General features: G+C 25.6%; 1 protein-coding gene across 18 annotated transcripts in view; it reads left to right on the top strand.

Annotated features, from left to right (window-relative positions):
- Positions 1–25,300, top strand: part of LOC127282734 (cAMP-specific 3',5'-cyclic phosphodiesterase) — a 262,846-nt gene that overhangs the window by 224,750 nt on the left and 12,796 nt on the right. For 16 of the 18 annotated variants that reach the window (XM_051307188.1, XM_051307190.1, XM_051307198.1 and 13 more), the window contains 3 exons: positions 4,915–5,016; positions 5,618–5,682; positions 6,602–6,714. In XM_051307188.1, the coding sequence (XP_051163145.1) occupies positions 4,915–5,016; positions 5,618–5,682; positions 6,602–6,714 (280 nt within the window). Of the gene's footprint in view, positions 1–1,340; positions 1,916–4,914; positions 5,017–5,617; positions 5,683–6,601; positions 6,715–23,488; positions 24,058–25,300 lie in introns of those variants that run through there. The other 2 variants (XM_051307199.1, XM_051307200.1) reach the window with 2 other exon arrangements.

Genomic DNA, 25,300 nt, shown 5'->3' on the forward strand with positions numbered 1-25,300 from the left:
TATCCAGTTTCGTTATTTAAATTTCATGTAAAAATCTTGAATTATTATTTTTTTCATTTTCTCGTCATATACGTCATTTTTATGGCTTGCGAAATCTGTACGATTTTAGTTCCTTTGGAAAAAAAAGTTGATGAACCAGTCTCAATTTTATTTTTTGAAAACATTGTTTTTTTTTTATTTATTAATTAATTTTTTGCTTATTTACTTATAGGACAGAAATATAAAATTTTTCTGATTAATTAAAATTAATTAAAAAATTGATTTTACTATTAAATTACTTTTTATTTACTTATTTTTTTTTTAACATTTATTATATTTTATTAGTTATTTATTAGCCATTATTTATCAATGTAGAGAGTAAATTTATTGTGACCCCTAATATTTCAAAAAACAAATGATGATCCTGCCCTTTAACCTTCTTTTGCCTGTAAAAATCAATTAATTACAGAAAAAAAAAATAGTTGTGTCTGAAAACTTTTAGTATAAAAAAATCATTGGGAATTTTCTAATTTACTTTTTTTTTTAATTAGAAACTGATCCCTGTATCGATTTTATTTTGTCACGCCATTTGAGGCACGCAATTTATTGAATTGTAAAAGAGTTTCTAGTTTACACAAAATGGGGAAAATATAAACATTTTTGTTTTATTGAAAAATATTTTTAAAAAATACCTAATAACAAACTTATTGACACACATATTGAAAAATATACAATTTTTCTCTGGCAAAGTATATATTTTATTTTACTAAATATTTTTTTAACTATATATATTTTTTTACTAAAATAAATAAAGGGGTTTTAAACATAAATAAATAAAAATCACTGTTTTAAAAATGTACCCTTTTTTTAGAATGAAAAAGAATTTGCAGATACTTGAAAAAAAAAATTCAGTTTCTTGATATCTATAAGCTATATATATTTTTTTGCAAATATCAATGCGTTAAAAACTTTTCATTTTTAAATATCAAATAATAAAGGTTGCAGGTGAAAAAAAAGTATAGTGTACGCGAGGAAAATGACCTTGACCTTTGTCAGTGACTGAAAATAACACCGTGTATTCAAGAGTATGTGGAATCATATTCCTTTGTTAAACTTTTTGAACGCAGCTTTATCCTGTCAGTAGTGTGATTTTATTTTGCAAAAGTTTAAAGCTTGGAAAATAAAAATTGCTGATTACATATGAATACATTTGATACAAATACAATGAAAGTGATTAGTTTTTTTTTTATGTTTTCTTAAATTATTTAATAAATTGCTTCCTCCTCTAGAGGGAGGATTTGTTTATTGTTAGACCTTTTCTTTTTTTTGCTAATTAAAACGGAAAAAATTTCCACCTTTAGGTTTTGAAATAATGTTAAAAATTTTGACAAAACTAGTGTCAAGGGCAAGCTTCTTGAATGGACATTGAATGCGCGAACAAAAAGACAATAGCCTTGACCCTCATGCAGAAACAAAGACGTATCATCGATTTGCAAGAATCTACGTTAGATCGAAGCAACCACGTAATTGCGGCTGGTCTCGCGAATTATTATTGTACAAATAGAAGTGAAATAATGGAAACAATAAGTAAATGAAAGTGGATTGCCACTGTACTGGAGGAGGAATATCCGGGGGATCTTGTGCTTCCTGCAAGGACGTTGGAAGCACGCCAAGAAGAATGCCGAGACGAAAGTTCATTTGATAGGACGCCAATATTGAGGATGTCGGGATCCAGTGGCGGACTATCGGAATTAATGGCTCCTACAGGTGGATTAAAAAGATGCGGAGGCGGAATGAGTTCACCATCACTTGGCGCTGGTTTGACATCAAGTGGAGGCCTCCCACGAACTTTGTCCACCTCAGCCCTTCGAGTTCGACCTCAACGAAGGCCTGTCTTTTGGGAGTACTGCTTTGAAACTCCTCCAAAGAGGGATTTGTAAGTTTTGCCAAAGTTGTGCTTCAAAATTTAGACAACTTTTCGAAATATAACGCTTGTCCATTAATAATTATACTTAAGTCCTCGGAAAAGTTAACGGGACGCGCATGAATAACTTATTGAAATCAATTTTACAAATTTTCATCCATCAGAATTATTGTTTTAATTATTATTTTCACAGAAAATTAAAAGGCATTAAAATAAGCTGCAACGCTTATTATTTTAATCCAATTTTGCTTATTTTAATACCAAAATGGATTAAAATAAGCAAAATTGGATTTTTAATGCCTTTTAAATTTCTGTGTTACAGAAAGAATCAAAGAATTCTAAAAACGCCGAAATGTGTCCGAATATTTCGAAGCACTCAAATTTTTCTGCTATAAAAATTTCGAACTAATGAAAGTTTGGTAAAATAAAAATTTTAAGAATTCTGTTAAATTCGAACAAATAAAAATTCTGCTAAATTCAAGGTAATTAAAATATTCTATCAAATAAAAATGGTGAAAAATTAATTTTTGAGCTTATTGATTCTATCTTTGAACGTCATTTATTATAATGGCAGAAAATTCATCACTTCTCATGTTATTATAATTAGAAAAGGGTTCGAATTTCGATGTTTATGACATAAATTCTCAAGTTATTAATCCTGTCACCTTCGATCGATGAAAAAGTTTCTATTTGCAATTTACGTTAATATAATGTTAAAAGCTTAAATTTCTATATAATAATGTTTTAAACATTAAAACACAGAGAACGAACAAAAAAATATTTATATTCAATTTCTGCTGTATAAAAAATCCCTCTTCAAAAAATTTGCTACCTGATCGTTTTCCCGATTATTATAGTTTAGGTAAATAAATATTTCCTCCATTATCTTCGTTAGTGTACTATGAATTAATTACAGTAATTTGAAAATCCTTTCATTTTTGTTTAAGTCTAGATTTTTGAGTTTTTAATTCAGAAATTCAATTTTTTTTTCACCAATTTCAGTACCTATAAAAAGTAGGAGTATATATGTACATTGAACATGTGAAAAAAAAATAGTCACCCGTTGGGAAATATTTCTTTTTATGGATACTAAAGCTCTTTTTTTCAAAGCTAAGCTTCTTTTATAACGAAATATTTTGCATTTTCGAAATTTTGCTTGGAAAGTCTCTCTCTCTCTTTCTCTATTGCTCTATAAAATAAACAGGTATCTTCATATTTTCATCACGTTTTCTTATACAAAAACTAAGAAGTTATACTTGAAATAGAATTAAAGGTTCGGAGAAATTGCCCTCTATACATCATATACATAGTAATCCCTTTTATCGTCGTAACTGAGTACACTTTATTTCTTTTGAAAAATAGGGTCACATTTATTAAAAAAAAACTGAAGACAGTAATAATATTTTTTTTTTGAAATTGAATCATTTATTTCGTAATTCAATATGAATTTACAGCATCACAAAAATGCATTTTTTATTTCGAAAAATCTGCTTGAAATTATATTATATATTTTGTTTTATTTTATATTTTTAAATTTTAATATATGAATTTATATGAAGCAAAAATAGCAAATGAGGGATTTATTTTCAAATTAGAAATCTAAAGTTTGAATTTCAAGGCAAAAAAAAAAATTTAATTTTTTAACTGAAAGTACATCTTTTCATGATTTCAAGTTGAGGAATTAATTTGCCAACTGTATCATTATCTGATTTTATAGTTCAGTAGGTAGCGTTTGCGATATTCCCCTAATGAACTTTGACCTTTCTCTGATTTACTCTAATTTTCTCATTTCTGAACATCTTTATACAACTGGTGAGTCTCTTGCTAAATTTAGAAATCTCCTGAAAAGGAGAAGTATATAATCATTCATTCGAATGAATCAATAATTTTTATGTAATGCACTTAAGCGGTAAATAATATTTAAATTTTATCGAGCGATTAAATAGAACATTTTTTTTTTTTAATGTCTTTTATAGATAATAATAAATATTCAATATTTTTTCTATTAAAAATAGATTTACATTCTACTGATTTTACATTTTTTATTTTATCAATTTAATTTTGATTTTCCATTTTTTTTCGATATCTACCTTTTTGCTTTCTCTATAAGGAATTACAATATTGTTTTATTGTTCTCTCTTTTATTAGTTGATAATTCTTATTTTAAGTTAAAATATCTCATTTTTTTTGTCCTTTTTCCGGTCTCTCGAAAGATTTTCAAATTTATAGAATATGGCTATATAAGTATTTCTTTTTGTGGAAAATAACTCGATCTGTCAGTTATCTTTTCATGTGGAAAAAATTCTAATTAAATTATAGAAATACTGGGTAAAATGTCTCGAACAAAAACATTAATAGCGAAACTCATGAAAGTTCTAGAAGAGAAATTCTTGGTTCGCGTGACTGAGATCCTCCATTTTCCATTTTCCGGTTAAAGATTCACTACTGCTCCCTTTTTTCCCCTCTCGTTTGGTCTTTTCATTTATGTCAGAAAATTAGAGCACCGTTAGATATATTTTCAATAGAAAAACATTTTTTTTTTATTCAATTTTATTTTATTTTTATTTAAAAATTTTTTTCCTTTGCAAGAACAACAAAATATTTTATTGAAAAATTTATTTAATTTCTCATTTTTCTTATTCTAGATCCTTTTTTGTATTCCAAGTCTTTATGCTTTTTAATTGCCTATAGATTGCTCTTTGATTTTTATTCCTTCCTTTATTGAATCTTCATTGAGTAGAATTATTTTGCAAGTGAAAATATTTTTAATTTTAGCATTTGTGTTATATCAATTTCCGTTGAACTGACTTTTGATTAATATTATGTAAACTTTTTTTTAAGAAATACCCTACAAAACGGGTAACAGTGACGATGTAACGCATATAAATGTATTTTCTTCATGTATTGGCTTTGCGGACGCTTTAGTTTTTAGTATGTTTTTTTAAACTATATTTTTGTAATTTGAGAGAAAAATAATTGTAAATCTATATAGAAATTTTTTTTATTTACAGTCATGGCGAAGACCTCATCGTCACACCCTTCGCACAAATCCTCGCTTCTTTGCGTTCGGTTAGGAACAACTTTTTATCACTTACGAACGTCCCTACGAACAAGTGAGTAATTCTTTTATTATATTATTTCAATTATAGTTTTAATGCAGTAAAATTTTATACGATTTGGAAATTTATTTTTTTCATTTTTTAAACTAAGAATTATTAATGTTTCGTTTGACTTTGAATAATTTCAATAATAAATTTCCGTTATCGTAAATATATGACGCGCAAGGTTTTTTGATATTATTTCTAAAAAGTCGGTTTCTTTATACGATTTTCCATTGATCTTGAATGAAATCAATTTTTCTTCAATGGAGATCGGAAAATAAATCAAATATATATATATAAAATGTCGTTTTCGATAAAAAGCACTTATTCAGCTATTCAATAGTAACTGATTTAAAAGTCCAAATATAGTGACTTGAAAGTGAAGGCTAGCAACTTATCCGTTGATAATATACCGCAGTAACGGTTCGATTATCAGTTACATTAAAAATAATTTTAATATTAAACTTGCCCATCTCTTTACGGTGGGTGATTAAATTTTTATTTTCAATAATTTAATTTATCGTATTTATTAAAATTTTCCAATAAAAATTTATTTGTACTTGAAAAATATTATTGAGAATTTTTTTTAATTTATATTGTTCTTTTTATTTAGATCGAGGAGGAGTAGTGGAGCCCAGGGCAGTAGTACGCCTCAACCACGGATCCTGGCACCCGGAGGTAATTAACCCTATTCAATTAACAACAACAAAATACTTCTTATTTTGAAAATTTCAATTTAAAAATTCAATTATTTTCACTAATTTTTATAATTAAATTAAAATTTTTTTTATTTAAAATTCTTCGCCAATTTAATAATTTTTAAATAATATTAATTGAAATAATTTTTTATCAAATTCTTCTAAAATTCAATTATTAATTATAAAATCGTTTGTGAAAATTTTTAGAAATTGTGAATTGAAGCAGAATAATTAGTTAATGTTTAGAGAACGTAAGATTATTTCGATTTAATAATTGTTAATCGGGTAGACAGACAACACTTTGATCAATTCAAGAGGTAATCGGGTTCAGAGCTAATCCGATTTTGACCTTTATTAGACAAAAAATTCTCAACGTTCAAAGCTAATAATATCTTGAAAGGTCACATTTGCTTTATCTTCGTTAGAAATAATGAAAATTATACAAGGCAAATTGAAATTGTCATATCTCACTTTTCATTTCCTTTAAATATTTTCCACTGAAACTCAAATTTCTATTTAGATTTCTAAACATTATAAAATCGTAACAAAATTTTTATTGACGTAAAATTTTTTTTTTTTTTTTGCTTCAATTTATTTATTTCTTGCGCGCAATATATACGTTTCGAGATAAGGATACGCTGAAAAGTGTAAAATGTTCGTGAAAGTTTCGCAAAAGTAAATTTAAACTTAACTGTTGTTTTAAAGGAGCAAACTTTGCGGTTCCTTGAAACATCTAAACTAATGAATTGAGAATCGCTATATACTTTTTTTTAAAAGCAGAGTTTATCTGTATATCTTTATAAAAGAAAAGGAGGTTTCAATTTATGAGGAAAATTTTTTTTTTTCAACTTGGATTCTTGAGATTTTCTAAAATGAACTTTTATCTGTGTTTATTGCAGAGGAGCCCTACGTGAAACTAGCTGTGGAAACGATGGAGGAGTTGGACTGGTGCCTGGACCAGTTAGAAACTATTCAAACCCATCGATCCGTGTCTGACATGGCCTCTCTGAAGGTAAGAAATGCTTGTTGATTCAACTATTCATTTCAATTGTCACATTTCATCATCGTCGCAAAAAAAAAAAATTTCTCATCCAATATTTTTCAATTCTCAAATTTTTTTTTGAAATTTTCAATTTAACTTCAAATTTTTGAATTTCTTTTTAACAATTCAATTTTTTTTAACACATAAAAAGAGCAATTTTTTTTCAAACCGTTGTGCTTGCAATAAAAATTGTGATAGAAATATTTTCAAATGGATGATTTTTTATTAAAAAATGAAATGAAATTTAAAATTTAATAAAGGATTTCAAAAAGGAGTTTAAAGAACTGTAGGTTTAATAAATACGATTTTTCTCAATTGATTCGAATGTCGTATTGTATTTTATGAAAACTATATATTGAAATCATTAGAGAAAAATTTTATCACCAGCGTGATAAATTTTGATTTTCTCTTTTATGCAAAAAAAAAAAAACGTATATTTTAAAATTATTCTGTCTCAATTTGTTGGTGTAACGGTTTGAAAAACTGAAAATAGAATATTCTGAAATTAACAACACATTCTTGGCACCTATTTTAGAATATTTCAATGTAATTTATTTTTAAATTCACTATACTCTAGTTTTTAATCAAGAATTATTAATTTGAAAATATATAAATTCAGAATTAACAATAAAAATAATCCTTAGAATATGAGTATTTTTAAAAGTATTAATTTATAAAATAGATGCGCCAAAGTATTTATTTTTAATTTTAAAATATTTTTTCTCTGTCATAAAGAATTTTTTCCACATCGGTAAAATGAGAATGTTTTAAAAAAATTCCTTGAAAGATTTTTTTTGAAGGAGGTGTTATATATATATAGAAATTTAGAATTTCTTGAGTGACAGCTTTACATATTGTCTTTTGTTGAAAGAATCAATAGCACCTACACGTGGAATAGCTTAAATGTAAAAAATTTACTCTTTTATGTATTATAAAATCAAACCTAAAGAAAACGAAAGTTATTTATACTACTGTGAATTGATGAGACAAAAGGAAACTGATCCTTCTTAATTAACGTATTTTTCTATACAATTTATTGGAGACTACTTACTTCCGCATTTTTAGAAAATCCTCTTACAAAACAAAATCTCTTTATCCAACGAAATATTAATTAATTTTAAGACTCCAAAATGAAATTTAGAGTATTTATACACTGTAAATTAAATTAATTAAAATCCGTAAAAATTGATTCAAAGAGGGGATTTTTTTGTTACTCTTTATATCAAAGAAACATTTTTTTGATTGAAAGAAATTCTATAAAAAAAACAAGTAAATAATACAAAAAAATTTCTTTTATAATTAAATTCGTAAAGTAATTTAAGAATTTTTTTAATACAAATCATTTTCTTAATGAAAAAAATAGATTCGCTAAAATATTAAAAAGAAATAATAATTCGTAAGGCATCTTTGAGGATTTTTTTTTATATCTATGTAATGCCTGTTTGCAACTTAATTTATTCATTTTGTAAGTGAATTTTAAGAGCTAATCGAAATTAAATCGCACTTGACAGTTTTCTCATTAGAAGCTTCTCATAAATTTTTCTGCTCTACTTCTACAGTTTTCGAACTGCATTTTCTGTCTTTAAAAACAGACTCGGACCACTGAGAAATCTTCTGGCGAAGTTCATTTATCTTTAAAAGATAAATGACAAATAATAATAATCCCTAAAATGAAAAACTTGTCAGTAATTTTAACGAATTACTAACTATAAAAATTTCTTCTGTAAATCTTTTTTTCCTTTAATACAAAAAAAAAAAATTTCTTTTTAAATCTCGAATTAACATGAATGAGATTCGATTCTGATGCCCTTGAATATAAATCTATTAGAGCTGGATTCAAGGTATAATTTTCTGTTACTTTTTTTTTCATATTCTTTTCTGCTACAAATTACAAAATTCTTATCTCATGTCAATGTGTGAGTGAATAAAAAAATCAATAGACATTCGCCGTAAATTATAACTTATCACAAACTTGTTATCTTTCAAGTTTAGCTTCACATTATGAAGTTTTGTCAGTAGCCAATGAAATTCGGTAACGAGAAAAGTTACATTCGCAAGTGTACTTTTTTTTTAGAAGAAAGTACTCCTCGTTTTCTTCCACTTGTAAAACATTGAATTGAGTTACATATTATTTTGCGCTGAAACTTGATACAATTTCAGCCACTTGGATGCTCTTCTTCATTTCATAATTAAAACTCTTTTTATTCCATAGCTAATTAATTTACTAAATATTCTTTGAATATTAAAAAGTCGATCCGACTAATTATAACTAATTTATGCAAATTTTTTTTTTTAATTTAGTAAATTATTTAAATAGTTGTTTTAGGCTATAAATATTGTTATTTTTGAACCGTAAGTCAAGGTTAAACACAATTACTGTCCTAACTTAACATAAAGTGCAAGTTGATTTAAGCGCTACTTAAATATTTTGCCCGAGTAAAGTAAAGATAAATCATGATTAATAACGTGCATCAAGTTTTCGCTTTGATGGAAATTATTTGCAAAGACTTTAATATCTAAAAACGAATTCATTATTTATCATTTTGCCTAGGAATATTAATTTCAATTTACCTTGTACAATTTTCCTCATTTGAGTACTGCATCAGTTCCTTTCGCATTTACAAATTTGCAATTCTGTATACTTTCAAGAATATTTTATTTTTATACTTTTGAAATTTTAGAATTCATGATTTTTAGGGAGATATAATTTTCTTTTTTCCTCAAAAATTCCAATTAAGTGTGAAATTTTTTGCGGAGATTGTAAACAGTTTAAGTATACAGACATGTAGTATTGTTCGAAGCAAAAACTCTAAGGAGAGTTAATTCCACAGCCTTGAAATAAGTTTATTGAACTCAACACTTTCTAATGAAGCACACAATGTACGTGTCTACGAAAGCTTCGAACTCGTTTATTCTCATCGAGACAAATGGAGCGTCAAGACCAAATCTGCAAAATCAGGGACATCAAGGTCCGAGAAAATTCTTCCGACCTCGATTTCCTTAAAAAATCTCGTATACTTTTTTTTTTTTTGATCTATCTCCACAAATTTTCATTTTCTGAATATATTTGAAAATTTATGTTTTTGTTTGCTGTTCATTCTTTTCGTTTATAGTATTTTTCAATCGTAAATTTTCCATTAGATTTCGAAATATATTTTCACCGATTCTGACGTTCGAGAAATCTGGGAATTGTTTTTCTAAAAGTATATAGAAAAGGACACACGTGTGAAGAGAATAAGATCGTAAATTTTCCCAGAGAGAAAATTATGAACAAACTTGCTTTTGTAAATGCACGTAAGATATGAGGGAATTTGTAATTGCAAATTTATATACTCTATTAATCTCATTTTCCAAGAGTTGAGAGATTCTTATATACTTGAATCTCATTAGGTGATGAATTTAGAAAATCTCTTTTCACGTAATATTTTATGTAATGATAATGTAATTTACAAGCAATTGTAATGATTTATGGTAGTTACAATTGAAAACGATAGTTATTTAAATATAAATTATTATTATTTTTGCGAAATATTTATCGAATGAGAAAAAAATCATTTTTTTTAATACAGTAATGAGACTTGTAATGTGTAACGAACTTTGTACTGTAAAATTTTATCAGATAAAGGGGCTTCTTTAAAATTACGCCGTCTTATCTGTAATTGTTTAAGTCTGATGGAAAACTTTTAGTGAAGCTGTTGTTTCTTCAGTGGAAGTAGTGAAAATTACCTTCATGATTTATAATGTTACACAAAGGCACGTACACACAGTTTGATAAAGTTACTTAATGAAAAATAATGAAGCTTCTTCATCGTAGACATAACTTCATATGGCAGATCTGTTAACCTTTCGTTTACAAGTTTAAAGGTCATCAGCGATTGTCTCTTGGGAATCACGTTTTAAGCTCGTGATCCTTTTAATTTCTGATTGTACGATTATTATCCCACCTAATTGCACCAAAATATTTATACATTGTTATGTATACGATGGGGTTAATCCATATTTAATGCTATTTCAATTCGCTATTTTGAACGTCATTTTAAAAATTATTTTAGGAGCTTCTTTTTTTATCGAAAACTATTTTTTTTCTATTGTAACGATTATGGCAATATATGGTATAAAATAATTTTCATATACATTTAAAAAGCGACAGATCGAAAATTTAATTTCAATTAATCTATCTTGATAGATTTTGAGGGTCATTTTGCTGCGTCATTTCACGTGTATAACTTTTTTTTTTTATCAGATTCCCCTCTGTCTACTCTTTACAAATGATAAGTGAATAGACATGATTCATCTCTTCCGGGATCGTAAATTATTTGGCATGCATATGTTCATTGACTCCATTAGTAATTGACAATAATGCTTTTAGATTTGAATCAATTTTAATTTGGCGATACCTTCTTTCAAAATTATTGGAAGCTTATATTTTTAAAAATAAAAAATTTAGGACTTTATTATTCAAAACAAGCGTGAAAACAATAGAATCATTATCATCGTTTTGCTAATTTTACATAATTTATGTTTGTTTTAAAATATTTGGGACAAAAATTTCTATATTTGAATCAAATAAATTTTTTTTCAGTGAATTAATTAATTTAAAAATTAGTGATAATTTCTACTAATTTAGTTCTACTAATTTTTTAATGTATAAAATTTCTATTTCTACTAATTATATAATTTATTTTATAAAATTTCAACTAATATCAGTGGATGAGTTCGCACTAATTGAAATTTAGAGAGGTAGGGAGTTACAATGAACCTATATAAATTATAATAAACGTAAATTCCTAACTTTGATGCAAGGCCCACATTCAAATTGTAGATACAGTTGTTATATATCAATACAAGATAAGTAAATTCATAAATACGTGAATCAACTATTTGATCAAAAGCTTAAAAAAAATTCGCTTCATCACTTGAACTATTAACAAGATCGAAATCGCTATTTAAAAGTCAATTATTCGCTTTTGCTTTAATTACATTCATTAATATTCAGCTCCCTTGACATGAAAAATTGAGATTTTTTCATTTAGAAACAGAGCAAATTTTTCAAATTAAAAAGCAGAATTAAATTTTTGATAGTATAAGAGGAAAAAGGGAATTCAACAAAACAAATCATATTTTTAAAGTTAGAAAAGTTAAAGAAAAAAAAAATTCAATCGATTTAAAACTTTTTTTTTTTTTTTTTTGATAGTACTTTTCAATTGAGTTAAATTATTCCTTTAGAATTTGCATTTCCAGTTAAAAAGTTCCGCATTCATGAGTGTGTTAATTAGAAGTTTCTAATGGAGAAACGCAGAAAAAGCTTCACTCTATTTGGTACGAGACCGAATCTCCTGTTAAAATTACGTTTTTTCTTTCCTTTTTGTATTCGTGCTTCTTTCATGATAACGCACAATTTTTGTGAATTTTTAATCAATTTTTTTTTACAATTGATTTTAAAAATTTAAAGCGATAATTTAAAACAAGAAGATATAATAAATAAGAAATAGTTGTTGTTGTTGTTGTTCTGACGATAGTTAGAAAACAATTTTTGCAGTTTTCATTTTTCGAGCTCATTTTTGGTTGAGTTAATTCCTCTAATTTTAAGATCCAATTATAACTGGATTTTGTCAGTGAGAAGTGAAATTAAAGCAAAATAAACTGTCATTGTTTCCATTTGACTATTGTAATGAGTTCCTCAGTTTATATTGTGTTCCAATGGTCATAGAGTTTCACTCTCTACACACAACAAAGCAATAATTAATTACGACAAATAAATTGGAAAATTATTTACTATAGTTGGATGCCATTGCTTTGTAGCAAGTTCTTGAAGTGGAATGACGCAAACCAGTAATCCAATTTATAAACAATTCACATTTCTTCCTTATCGTTATATACGAATATGCCATATTTCATTATAACGTTGGAAAAAAAATACACATATTTTAATCGACAAAATATCTTGTGAAATCCACAACTTGATCTTTTAAGATGTGAACAGATCCTTGTGTCGTTATATAGAAAACTGAGTCAAGGTTGTTTGTACTTCCAATTCTCATTGACGGAAGCAAACCATCTTCGCACTCGGAACTCGTAAATCAGTTTTATCCATTGATTTTTAAATTATATATACATTTCTAAAAATTATTGTAATGATGAATTTACTTAGACGACGGACAATCGTTTTGAATTGTACTAAATGACTCAATGTGTTTTTTTTTCGCACAAATGAAATTTTCCACAGTTAAAGGCGCCGTTCTTGTTATTTTGTTGCATATGTCATCAAAATGTCCAACTTGCATTTTATTGTAAACATTCTAATTTTTACTATCGTTTTTTTTTATCCAATATAATTGACAACTTTAATTTTTCGAATCAACATTTTTTTACTCAATTACTTTTCGTAAAAAAAAATCTATTTTTTTATTATTGATCGTTATTTTTATTCATCTTCATGTTTCTTAGAAAAAGAGCAAAATTACATTAATTCAACAGGAAAAAAAGATTTACCTGAAACAGCGAAATATTTCACTATATAGCAAAAATTTTTTCTTTTAGTTAAATCTTTCACTATTTTAGCGAAATATTTCAAATTTTTTTTTCCATACATATGAAACTTGCATAATCTAGTTTTTTTTTTTGCAAATGAAAGAAATTAGAAACGCGAGGATAAAATTAAAAGCAAATAGTTTTTTACGAGTCTCGTTTGTTACGATAATAATATGAGCGTGAATAGGTACATTATACATAATATATATGTGTCCGTATGAAGATCAAATAACACGATATTGAAAGGGTATATCAGCTAGGGAACAAAACACTATACCCATCCTTTTACAATTTGAAATAATATCCCTTGGAATAATTCGATAAAAAAAAACTAAAAATATTATTTCCATTTTTCAATTAAAATAATTTCTATTTAGCGAAAAAATAATAATTAAATAATAAGAAATCAGTAAAACATTTTCTTTTTTTAATTAATTATTTGTAAAATTCAATGAGTTTAAAGTTTGGATATAAAGTGGTCATCACAAGAACAAGGTCAATTTTCTTGGACATCCTGTGACGTTTTGAATTCAACCACAATTCGAAAATTTGGCACCGGGCCAATAGACTTTTGGCGCCAAACATATTCTGGGAATGCTCTTCATCTTTGAGTATCAGTTTTTTTTTTTACATACACATTCCGACACCCGCTGTCTTTCAATGAAAAAGGTAGATTTACGAGACTGGATTTTATATTAATTTCTTTATTTTTTATAAAAATTGCGCAATATTGGGCGCGCACCCTTCAACAAATATTTTTTTAAATTTATTAAACGTCCGACTAGTAATCTCAAAAAAAAAAATATATATATACTTTCCGGGAGCAAGTTTATTTAAAAAAAGGGAAATATATATGGCTTGTGGTTTTCTTCCTAAGTAACGGAATGTTATCTTTACTTCGTAAATGTTTGTCTAACGATTTACATCAATGCAACACTTCTCAAAAGGAGTGCGACTCTCTTTGTTGACAGCGCATGCAATTTTTTGCAAAAATATATATGCAATAATTTGTTTATTTTCTCTAGCAAAAAAAAAAAAAAATTCGACTGTACTCGCGTCTTGAATCTGATAATAAAAATGCTCTGTGTGAATAAAATTTTCCAACTTAACGCATTTCGTGCGGTTCGTTATTTTTAATTATTTGTCTTTCTTTTTTAATTTTTTTGTCATTCCTTTCATTTTTTGTTTTTGAAAATTTTATTTTTTTTCTTTATAGTTGGTTAAAAAACCAAAATTTGTTTTTTATTTATTATATTTTTTCAATTTTTACTGTGATTGATGAATGAAGTATCTCCGTCGAGTATTAAAATACATATATATGTCTAAAGGAATTCATGAAACAATTATAAAAGGGTATCAGTGTGCGGTAGTTTATTTCTGCATATAAATAAATGATTGGATGACATTTGTATATGCAACAAAGCCCACACACTTTATATAGTTGGGTGAATATATTTTATTCGTTATCTTCACGTGTCAAAACACGTTTCTAATATTATGGCATTAGATTGTATGGTCTAATGAAAGCGATTATTATTTATTAAAAAATATTACATAATTCTTGTAAATTTCCGCAATAACAAGCTTTGAATAATTCTTGACAGTAAATATTTATCGTTCATCTATGAATTCCAAATTTAGAAAAAAATTAAAATTTTTTTTTTTAAATTAACCGAATAAATTGATTTACTAATTCAAATTAGTTAAAATTTTCACTAATTAAAATTTAGAGAGCATATAAAAGCAAATTTTTCTCTTTGTACAATATAAAAATTAACACGTTACTTTATAGAAATAATGTCAAATATTGAATCAGATGTTTAAGCAAAATGTAAATGTGACGTTTTTTTTAACAAATATAGATAAAAATGAAAAGTTTCACAATTTATTGGAAGAACTAGAAAGTTAAAACTGTTTGCAGATAAATATATATATAGTGGAAAAAACAGTTTTGTTATATGCAGAATACAATTACTTTTCCCTGTCAATAGCGTATATCAGAGACAATTAAATAGTCAGTGTGAAAATACAATGATTTTCACGTGTTATACCTATATCCGTTGCACGTATATCAAGAATGACGTACGCAGAATATAGAATAATGTAACTTGCTCCAGTTACTGCAAAATCCATTTGAGTGCTGCGACAGAAAGCACGTACATATATATCCGTGATTCGTGCAAAACGTGCTCAGATTTCTTTTCAGTGTCTCCTAATTTCAATATTGTATACAGTTTATTTCATTTATAATTTCTTAAATCACGTTTCTTCCTAAATAGATAATTTTCATATTAGTCATTTATATATATATATCTTATTAGGTCGTTATTAATTACGATTTTGCTAATTTTATCTAATTGCCTATTAATTTTAAGTGGCTGAGTTTTTTTTCTTAAAAATCCTGTCACAGCAAATTCCATTTTTTGCTATGACACATTTCAATTACATAGAAATGATTGTTTTTTTTTAATTTTCAACTTCTCGGAAGGAAGTATTTAATTTTCGAATTAGATTTCTAATTTTTGTTTCTGAAACAGAAATTTTGTTTAGAAAAAATGTCATTTTTATAATTTCCCGTATTTTATATATAGTTCTGTCTCCCTACCAATTGGTCTATTTTATATCAAATTCTTTGTATTAAGTGGAGCAATGACGAAAGCATAAAGATCCACTTCTCGGATTCTTTAAATCAAACAAATAATCCAATTTCCTGTGGATCTTCATCTGCAATTCATGGATTTTGTGCTCACATACTTTCTATACTTGTTAAAATTTTCTGTGTGTGTGTCTGTTTTCATTCGAAAAAGGACCCGGGAAAGTTCCATTTGTCTTCATCATTAGAAACATAATTTATTCCAAGAATTCGATTTTTCGGTCTTTTTAATTTGAATTCATTATTCTGACACGAGAGAGCGGATAAATTTAGCTTTCCATGGCAATAATCAATTTTTTTCTTATTTTCAATTCTTAAAGAAATCTTTTATTTTCATTTTATTTGAGACAAATAAAATTTGAAACAAAATTTATTTGGCTCTTAGACAAATTTTATTAATTTAACAAATATTTAATTTAACAAATCAGTATTTAATTCAATTAAAAAATTTGATAATAATTTAAGCAATGTAATTAATATTTAGCATCGCGAATATGCGAATATTTCGTTTGTGACATAATAGAAGGCAAAAAGCAAAGCAATTTTTCAGGAATAATATCGTTAACTGTTCCAATTTAATTATCTATGAATTATTTATGTACGATTGCATTTATTATCAATTAATAGTACAATCAAAAATTGACATATTCATTGCGATTAAAATTCTCGTCTCGCGAATATTAAAAAAAAAGTTAATCCGAGAATCATTGCGACAAATTTAGTTTCATGACTGAAAATGAACAATTCTAATTACTAATTTTCTTTACTGATTAGAAAAAAAAATAAAGCACCGAATAAAAAAATTACTTAAAAGTAAATAAATTATATAGAAATAATAATAAATAATAATAAATTTGTGATATTTTTAATGATTAAGAATAATTGGAGGACAAATCGATCAGTGATCAAGGTGGAAGTTTAATGCGATTTTTAGTATCGATATATATATAACTTTATCAGTAAGGTATAATTATTAAATCAATTGGATAATAATTGTGCGGTGTTAGTTACATATGCAGATATCTAACAGTATAATCCTTCGATTTACCACAAGACAATAAATACGTAACAAATTAACCGTTAGAACAATTAACCTCACATCTTGATTACATTTTTTTTTTCAGTATAATTTGCATCGTTATATTTTAGTTATATTTCTGTTAATAAGTATTTTCATAATTATTATTCTTGTAAACAAGAAAAAAACAAATCATTCTTAATATTTTTTAATATAAAAATAATAAATAATAATATTTATATTATTTATAAAAAAAATAATATTTTACTGAAAATAAACCTATGATTTCTCTTTTTATAATATATTAGATGCCAATGACATTTAGTTGTAAATCGTTTGTGTAATTATGAAAGTTCACATTCACCAGGAAGACAAATTGACATGATTACCTTTACAGAGACACGATTTATAATATTGCATTCTCCCGACGTACATGGGTCAAGTACGCACAATTGGAATTCAGTTGATTAGAGTAAATTGAATTTTTTTTCCCCCCCTTTGGAATTTCTATTGCAAGGACAATGATTGTTCAAAAGAGAAAATTCAAGTCCGACAATTTATTTTATATCCTACACACCCCGAAATATTCTCCTCGGGGATAAATTTTAAATTCGCTGATTCAAATCGTATTTTTAATTCAGAAAATAAATCGCGAGAAACTTTTTAGAAAACGATTGAGAAAAAATTATTTACATTTTTACTTATTACCGTAAATATATTACATATTATGTAATTTTGTTTTTATTTCATTATTTAACGAAATTCCGAATAATTTCCAAAAAAAAATTGCGATTTATTAAATCGTTTGCAAATTACAATTAAGTTTTTATTTAAAAAAAAATTTGCAATTATAAATTATAATTTAAAAATTGCAATCGTTAATATTAAAATCGTTAAATAATTATGAAACGTACAAATTTGCTTATCTCAATTTTTTTTTTATAATTTATTGTTAACTCGGCCTCTTTTTTTTGCGAGAACCAAAATAAACCCATAAATCAACAGATGACAAAAAACAATTTTGATATGGAACAAAAAAAAATACTTTCATTCAGTCACGTAGACAAGTCGTCCATTTTTGCAAAATCCGGTTTAATATATAAATTAATAGACTAATTAAAAATTAATCGAAAACTAAATATTTTTAATTAAATAATATTCGGACTTTTATATATTTTTTATTTAAGTTAAAAATTTAAATAAATAAAAATGCAAATATTTTTTTTTTGTCGATTTTAAATGAAAAAAATTAGTAAATTAAAAGAATGTATACCCTGAAGGGAATATGTAATTGAATATATAAGATCAATATCTTGTCGAAAATGTAGCCTCCAGAAATTGAATCCTTTGTTAACATACGACCGTCTTAAAAAACAATCTCAAGGTCTCGTGATCGCGGATCTGATTTTTCTCCCATTTGTCGTTCATTAAATTAATGAATTAAAATTAAATTAAAAATTCCAATGTAAAAAAAAATCTTTCTATTAAAAATCATTAATTTGTTTAACATAAAAATAACATAAAAAAAAATACATTCACGAAGTGATTGTTCATTAAGTGTCGTCTAAATGTTAATGAGCTGTAAAATGGACGAGACATTAAAAAGTCAAAAAGAATATATAGAAAAAAGTCAATTGAAGAAATAAAAAAGGAATTAAAAGTAACAAAGTTTATTCGTGATTTCTTTATTCTCGTGTGCATATATGAAAGAAATAAAAAAGTTGGCTTTAATGATTTTTGTATATGAATTGGATATTTGCAGTGCAAAATACCCAATTTAAGACACAAGGTTATTAACACACATTTTGTACCTTGATGCCAGTTTTTTTAACTCATTGAAGGAGAAATGACCTTGTTCCGATTAGAAAATTCAAATTAACTTATTTTTACACAACAGCAACACATTTCGCGTTTATCATTTATTTCAAAAATATTCTCATGTTTTTCTAATCGCCAAATAACATTCGTCAATTTTATTATCTGTATAGAAATAATGGTTTTACACAGAAAAAAAAGAATTTTTCTAAAACTAATTTCTTTGTCCGTTTTATTTATATCTGTACAAAATTTGTTTTCAAATATTATTCGTTTAATTAATTTTTATAATTAGAGATTGCTTGATAATATATGAGACAGGTAGTTTGCGAATTCTTTTTTGGTTTATACGTCACAGTTAAGTTTTTAGCAGCTGTAGTAAAACATTTTAGTTAGCAAATTTAAAAAAAATGAACGCAGCGATTAAAATTGTATAAATTATTCGTAAATTTAATAATTGTAGAAAAATTCAAGGAATTTAATTAATTCTAAAATTGGATTATATTTTATGGCAATATCAACAATTATTGTTTGACTCATATAGAAGAAAATTAGAGTAATCTCCTGTCAGGCAATAAATCCTATTAATTAAGATAACTATATCAATTGAAAGCCATTTTCGTTTCGTACGTACATAGGGGATTAAGAAGGTAAATCATTGATCGAGTTAAGAATCACCGAATGACGCGCACACCGCAAGAGTTTCACATCAGTTTCAACGCTTTAAGTCAGGTGTAAATAAAGCAAAGTTTACATATACTCTCATGAAGCAATCAGCTGTAAAGGCAGAAGGACGTGAGAGCATCAAAATCGATGAACTAGTTTATTACACGAAATCTTCAAGTACCATTTGCATAGGTCGTGACATTTATTTTCCATGCGCACGTTTTATTATGTATACATGTGAACTCGGTAAAAGGAGAATTTAACAAAGTTAAAACAATTAGCAAGAAATTTAATTAATGAAATCTTTGTAATTTAATTATAATTCATTATATAGGGTTAGAATTTCTCAAACGGATCATAAATTATACCTGTTATATTCTGTTTGAGAAATTCTGATTTGTTTTTCAAAAAAGATTTTTATTTTTATTATTTATTTATAATTATTAATATATTTAAAAAATATTATTATCGCAAAAGCAATATTATTATTTTCTATTATTATAATTATTATTGTGACTAGTGTCAAACAGGTTCGATTGTAATCATTCGCAAGAGGAATCTGAGTTATTATAATTGGGAGCAGTATTTTTTGTGATAGGCGCGACCGGTTGTTGGGATATATCTAGAATCTTATTAATAAAAAATAGTGCTAAAAACCCGTTTGGTTCGTTGATATGTTCGAGAAAAATTTATTTAACGGTCTTTTCGTTGAATTTATTGTTGAACATTATAATATTGCAAAGTGTCTCAATAAATTCAGAGAGTACTCTTTCTTTATAAATATAATCATTATCATTACCAGTCATATTGACGTCGACTTATATACGCGCATCCTGTGAAAATATAATACACACATGCTAATCTTATTGTTTCGTCACTGATAGTTTGTCTTTTATTTTTTTTTTTTTATTTAATTTTCTATCATTGTATCCAAAATCGATAGGATTTGTTTACTACATACAAATTATAATATTTAATATATTCAATGCACATTTTTCGAATGAAAAAAAATGAAAAAAAACATTTTGCAATATTATTACAGTTTTGTTAGTTTACTGAACTTGTCTCCTTTTTGTATTTTCTTGAGCTTTATATTTCGCAGAAAAACATTTGTTTTTCCAGATGCATATGATCTTGACATTGAACATTTGCAAAGTGGAGTCATCTCGTCGAGTTTGCATTGTACACGTTTTCAATGCAAAATGCTTTATATGTAATATCAAATCATATATCCACGTGCTTCAACACGCGAACATCTGTTACTTAATAGTATTTTTATATTTAAAAAAAGATTTTCTTTTTCAAATCCTTCTGGAATGCGGTCCAATAAATATTAATTATAATTACTGTATGCAATTTCAATTGAAAATATGATTTTTCAAATACATATTTTATTATTTATTAAATAAAAATAATTTGATTAAAATTAAATCATTATAATAAATCAATTGTTGAATATAAAATTACTTAACTGATAAAACAAAAATTTATGCTAGCGAGTGAAGTATTTTTTTAAATGAGATGTTTTTATGAAATTTTAAATGTTTCTAAAGAACAATTTATTTATTTACATTAAAGAGCACTAAAAGTTTTAATGGATTTTAAAAAGTTGTATCTGAGTAATTCTGCGGAAAATTTTAATTTTTAAATATATTTTAAGTAAACTTTTTTTTAATTATTAGTTTTTTACTTCTAAGAAGTAAATTATTAAATATTTTTAGAAAATGCGTTTTTTAAAATTTATATTAATTATCTATTAATGGTTTTTAATTGTCAACTTACTGTTATAAGAAAAAAAACCTTTCGTACATAATACTTATTTGATAATCAGTGCATAAATTTTTTTTGGAAAGTCCGAAATGAATCAACGTAACGAGACCCGGATGATGCATATATTTTTATCAGGTATTAAAGTGACAAGAATTCATTCATCACTTCCGGCGTAAAAAATAAACATTTACATCTTATTTAATGTTTTTTAAGGATCACGATATTAATAAGAATCGAAAATACAAACTAATATGTAAAAACTATTTCAAAGAATTGTTGAACAAACAATTATTTTATTTTTTAATAAATACACGTAATATGTAAATTTGGGAAAATTTTTTTAAAAATAAAAAAATTAAATTAAAAAATTAAATTAATTATTAATTTCTTAATTATTTTATTTATTTATCAGTTTATCGACTAATTTAATTAATTTATATTCAACAATTTGATTTTAATCAAACTATTTTTTCTTTATCGATTAAAATTGTTTGCAAAAAGTAGCAGATCGGGTATGAAAATACTTTTGAAATTTTTTTTAAAAAAGTACAATATTTTTTTTTTCCATACTAATCTTGTGGTAGAGAAGATAGTGTGTTTGAAGTCGGAGATTTTATAGCAAAATTCTATTTTAAAATTTCTTCTTCAAAGAGTTCTTTATGGTCATTGAGAAATCTTTACTTCAAAATTACGATTCGATGTATTTTCTACTTTAAACTTTTGAGTCTCTTTGCTTCAAATATGTGTGTGTGTAGCTCAAATTGAAATTCCACAAATTCCTTGTAGATATTGGCAAATATTTCTCTCGACCTTGTCAGGTTTTGATAATAATAATAATTATCATTATTATTCATAGATGATCATTAATTTTATTCTCAAAAACATATTTGACCTATTTTTTTAATACAAAAATCAAAATAAAAATTTCATATTTATTGAACCTGTTTTGGGTAACAAAAAATTATAATTTAGTACCTAATAAATACCTATTGCTTTATTAGAATTTAAATTAAATTAATTTATAAATTAATTTTAATTTAAATTTAAATATTATTATTAATTTAAATTTTACATTTTTAAAGTAAAAACAATGATTTAATTAATTTTGAACATCGAATATGCTCAACATAAAAAAATTACAACCTGAAACATATAAAATCATGAAAATTTTATTGATATCCATTATATATGTCTCGGATGATTGTTTTCAATTTTCTCAAAAGTTTTTATGCTCGCATAAAGAAAAGAGGTTTATTGTTTGATAACTTGCGATTCAAATGGTATCAACTTATAATTCATGAGTCAATTTTTCTTCAACAATGATTCTCGCTTTATCTTTGTCTAAAAAAAAAAAAAAAAAAAAAAAAAATCGTTTCCCAATCCATTTTCTCGATGAAAACTCTATTCTTTTGTTCAAATGAATTTTCTGTCGCTCTGTGGATATCTAATTGTCCAAAGGAATCGAAATATGATCAGTGGAAAATAAAAGGCGTTAAGAATTACTCTTCTTTTTCAATAAGAATTTTTTTTCTTTCGATAAGTAATTATTTTTTTAATATTTCTTTTGTACTTTATATGCAAATTTATAGAAAATTCGTTGAGAAAAAAATTTTTTTTGTTTCTAAATGAAAATTTATTCTAAAAGAAAATGAAAAAAAGTATTTCACATCAAAGAAATTGATTGAGCCAAATAAATTTTACAAGCAGTTTGGTTAATAGAAAAATAATTAATTTTTAATTAGTAATATAATAATTTGGTTATTGGCATTAAATTTGCACCAAAATTTTGGTTGTTTCAATTTTTTTTTTTTGGATAAAATAAAAAGCACATTAATTTGTAAAATTTTCCCTGAAAAATTAGGAAAAATACTTCCTCTATAGAAAGGAGGTAAAATAGACAAAAAGATATGATAAATTACAACAATATGAAAAATGGGAGATTCGTGAAAATGAATTGAGTAGAAAATTGGGTTAATTACTGTAAAGCAGATTCAGAAATATTTCCAGAAAGCAGAATTTAAAAAAGAATTATTTTTTTTCCCATTCTCTGTAATAAATCTCATATGTGGGTTATCAAAAGGGTTCAATTCCTAATTAGTAGGATAAACAAGAATTAATTTGCGCACATAAGTAAAATTATAGAAAAGGGATGTAATTTCCCTTCTCTTTTGCTCCTCTCATAAAACATAGATTCCCCTCTCTGATTGCTCTTGGTATTCATATATATATATATATATATATATACTCATAAATACGTGCACATTGAGAACATTCGCACGCCAGATATAAGTTAGCCTGAACGATACGAGTCACGTAGACCACGTTGAGCAGTCGAAGCGGAAAGTACTCATCGGTAGTTCCAGAAAACGAGGCTCGGAGTGGTTTATTAAAAAAAAAAAAAGTTCCCAATTCAGTGATAAATTTTATCAAATTTTTATTTTTATCGAATTTTTTACGTGAAACAAAGTGTGAACAAAAACGGCTCTATCACTAATAATTGAAAAATTTTGTTTATTCGCGAAACTTTTCATTTCTTCTTCAGCCGAAGAAGTAGGAGAAGAAAGAAGACAATTTATAATACGAAAGTTGTTGGCGGGAAGTTGTCGTTTTTTAAAAGAGCGTCGTGCACAAACACGTTAAAAAAAAAAAAAAAAAAGGACGTTTCATTGACCCTGTGTGACGCGTTGTTTGTCTGTGATAAGTGTGAATTTCACGTCGAGATTTTTGTTTCAATTCGAAAATGGTACATCAGATTAGCGAAGAGGTTGATACTGGAAAAGTTGACAAATCCAGTAGGTACCATCGTTACTTAAAAACTCTCGCGGATCTCACCGCGATGGCCAGCATTATGGCTGTTCAGGTAAACAAATTTTCTCTTATCTCACGCGTGAATCTTGACAGTTTCCGCTTTCTGGTATTTTTCTATTAATTAGTACAATTTTATTAATTAGTTAATATTTTTTGTACTTATCTAAAATTTAACTGAAAAAGAAAAATTTTCACTTTAAGGAACAATATCTTTTTCAGTAGACAATTATTACTTAATAATTGAAATTAATTGTTTGGTAATAATTAAATATTCTGCAATAATTGAACTTAGTTGAATAATTATTAGACAATAATTGAAAATTGATATATCTAGTCAATAATTAAATTAATAAATTAATTATATATCTATTTAATAATTAAGGTTAAATTGACGTGGACAGAAGGCAATTACAAATGTCCTTGAAAAGATCATACAATGAAATAGATTGTTAAATTTGTTGATTGATTAATCAATAATTAAACTTACTTAATAATAAGAAAATTATAAGTGATAATTAATAAATAATTAATTAAATAATAAGTATAGTAATTAACAAATAATAAGTAAATTTAGTCAATTAATTTTGAATTGTTGAAGAAAACTTCTTCTTTTAAAAAGCAGAAATATTTAATAAAAAGATAATAGTATTCAATACTACGATTTTTTATTAATTAAATTTTAATTCATAACTACGAGCCACAGTCAATTATTTATTCCTTAATAATTTAAGTAATTGATTTATTAATAATTACTGCTGGTTAATTAATTATTAATTTTTATTTATTTATTTATTTGTTTCAAGTTTTGTCAAAAATCCAATTTGATACTGTTTATTAATTTAAATAACTAAACATTAAATTATTTAAACAATATTAATAAAAATTTTTAATAATATTATTAATATTTTTAAATTAATGCATTTAAATCATTAACTTTAAATAATCATTATTTACCTTATATTCTTGATTACGGTTATTTCACTTTAGCCACAAAAGTTTGTAAACAATATTTAATACTAGCTTTCGGACTAATTGATGAATTGGGATGAATTATAGGAAAATAAATTGAAAACATTGTGACAATGTAATAGTTGAAACAATCGAAAAATTAGGAAATTTGAGACAAAAAATTTCATTTAGAAATATTAATTATTTTATGAAATTAAAAAATATTAATATACTTAAGAAAAATGGGGAAATTAAAGAAATTTTCGGTGAATTTTTTGAAACAGGCTGAAATTTATCCGATAATAAATAATTTTTGTCAGCTGCGAAAGCAAGAGACTTATCAAGGC

This window comes from Leptopilina boulardi, unplaced genomic scaffold, assembly GCF_019393585.1.
Source record: "Leptopilina boulardi isolate dan_hultmark-lab unplaced genomic scaffold, ZJU_Lbou_2.1 LbouV2_302, whole genome shotgun sequence".
In the NCBI taxonomy this organism is placed as follows: Eukaryota; Metazoa; Arthropoda; class Insecta; order Hymenoptera; family Figitidae; genus Leptopilina; species Leptopilina boulardi.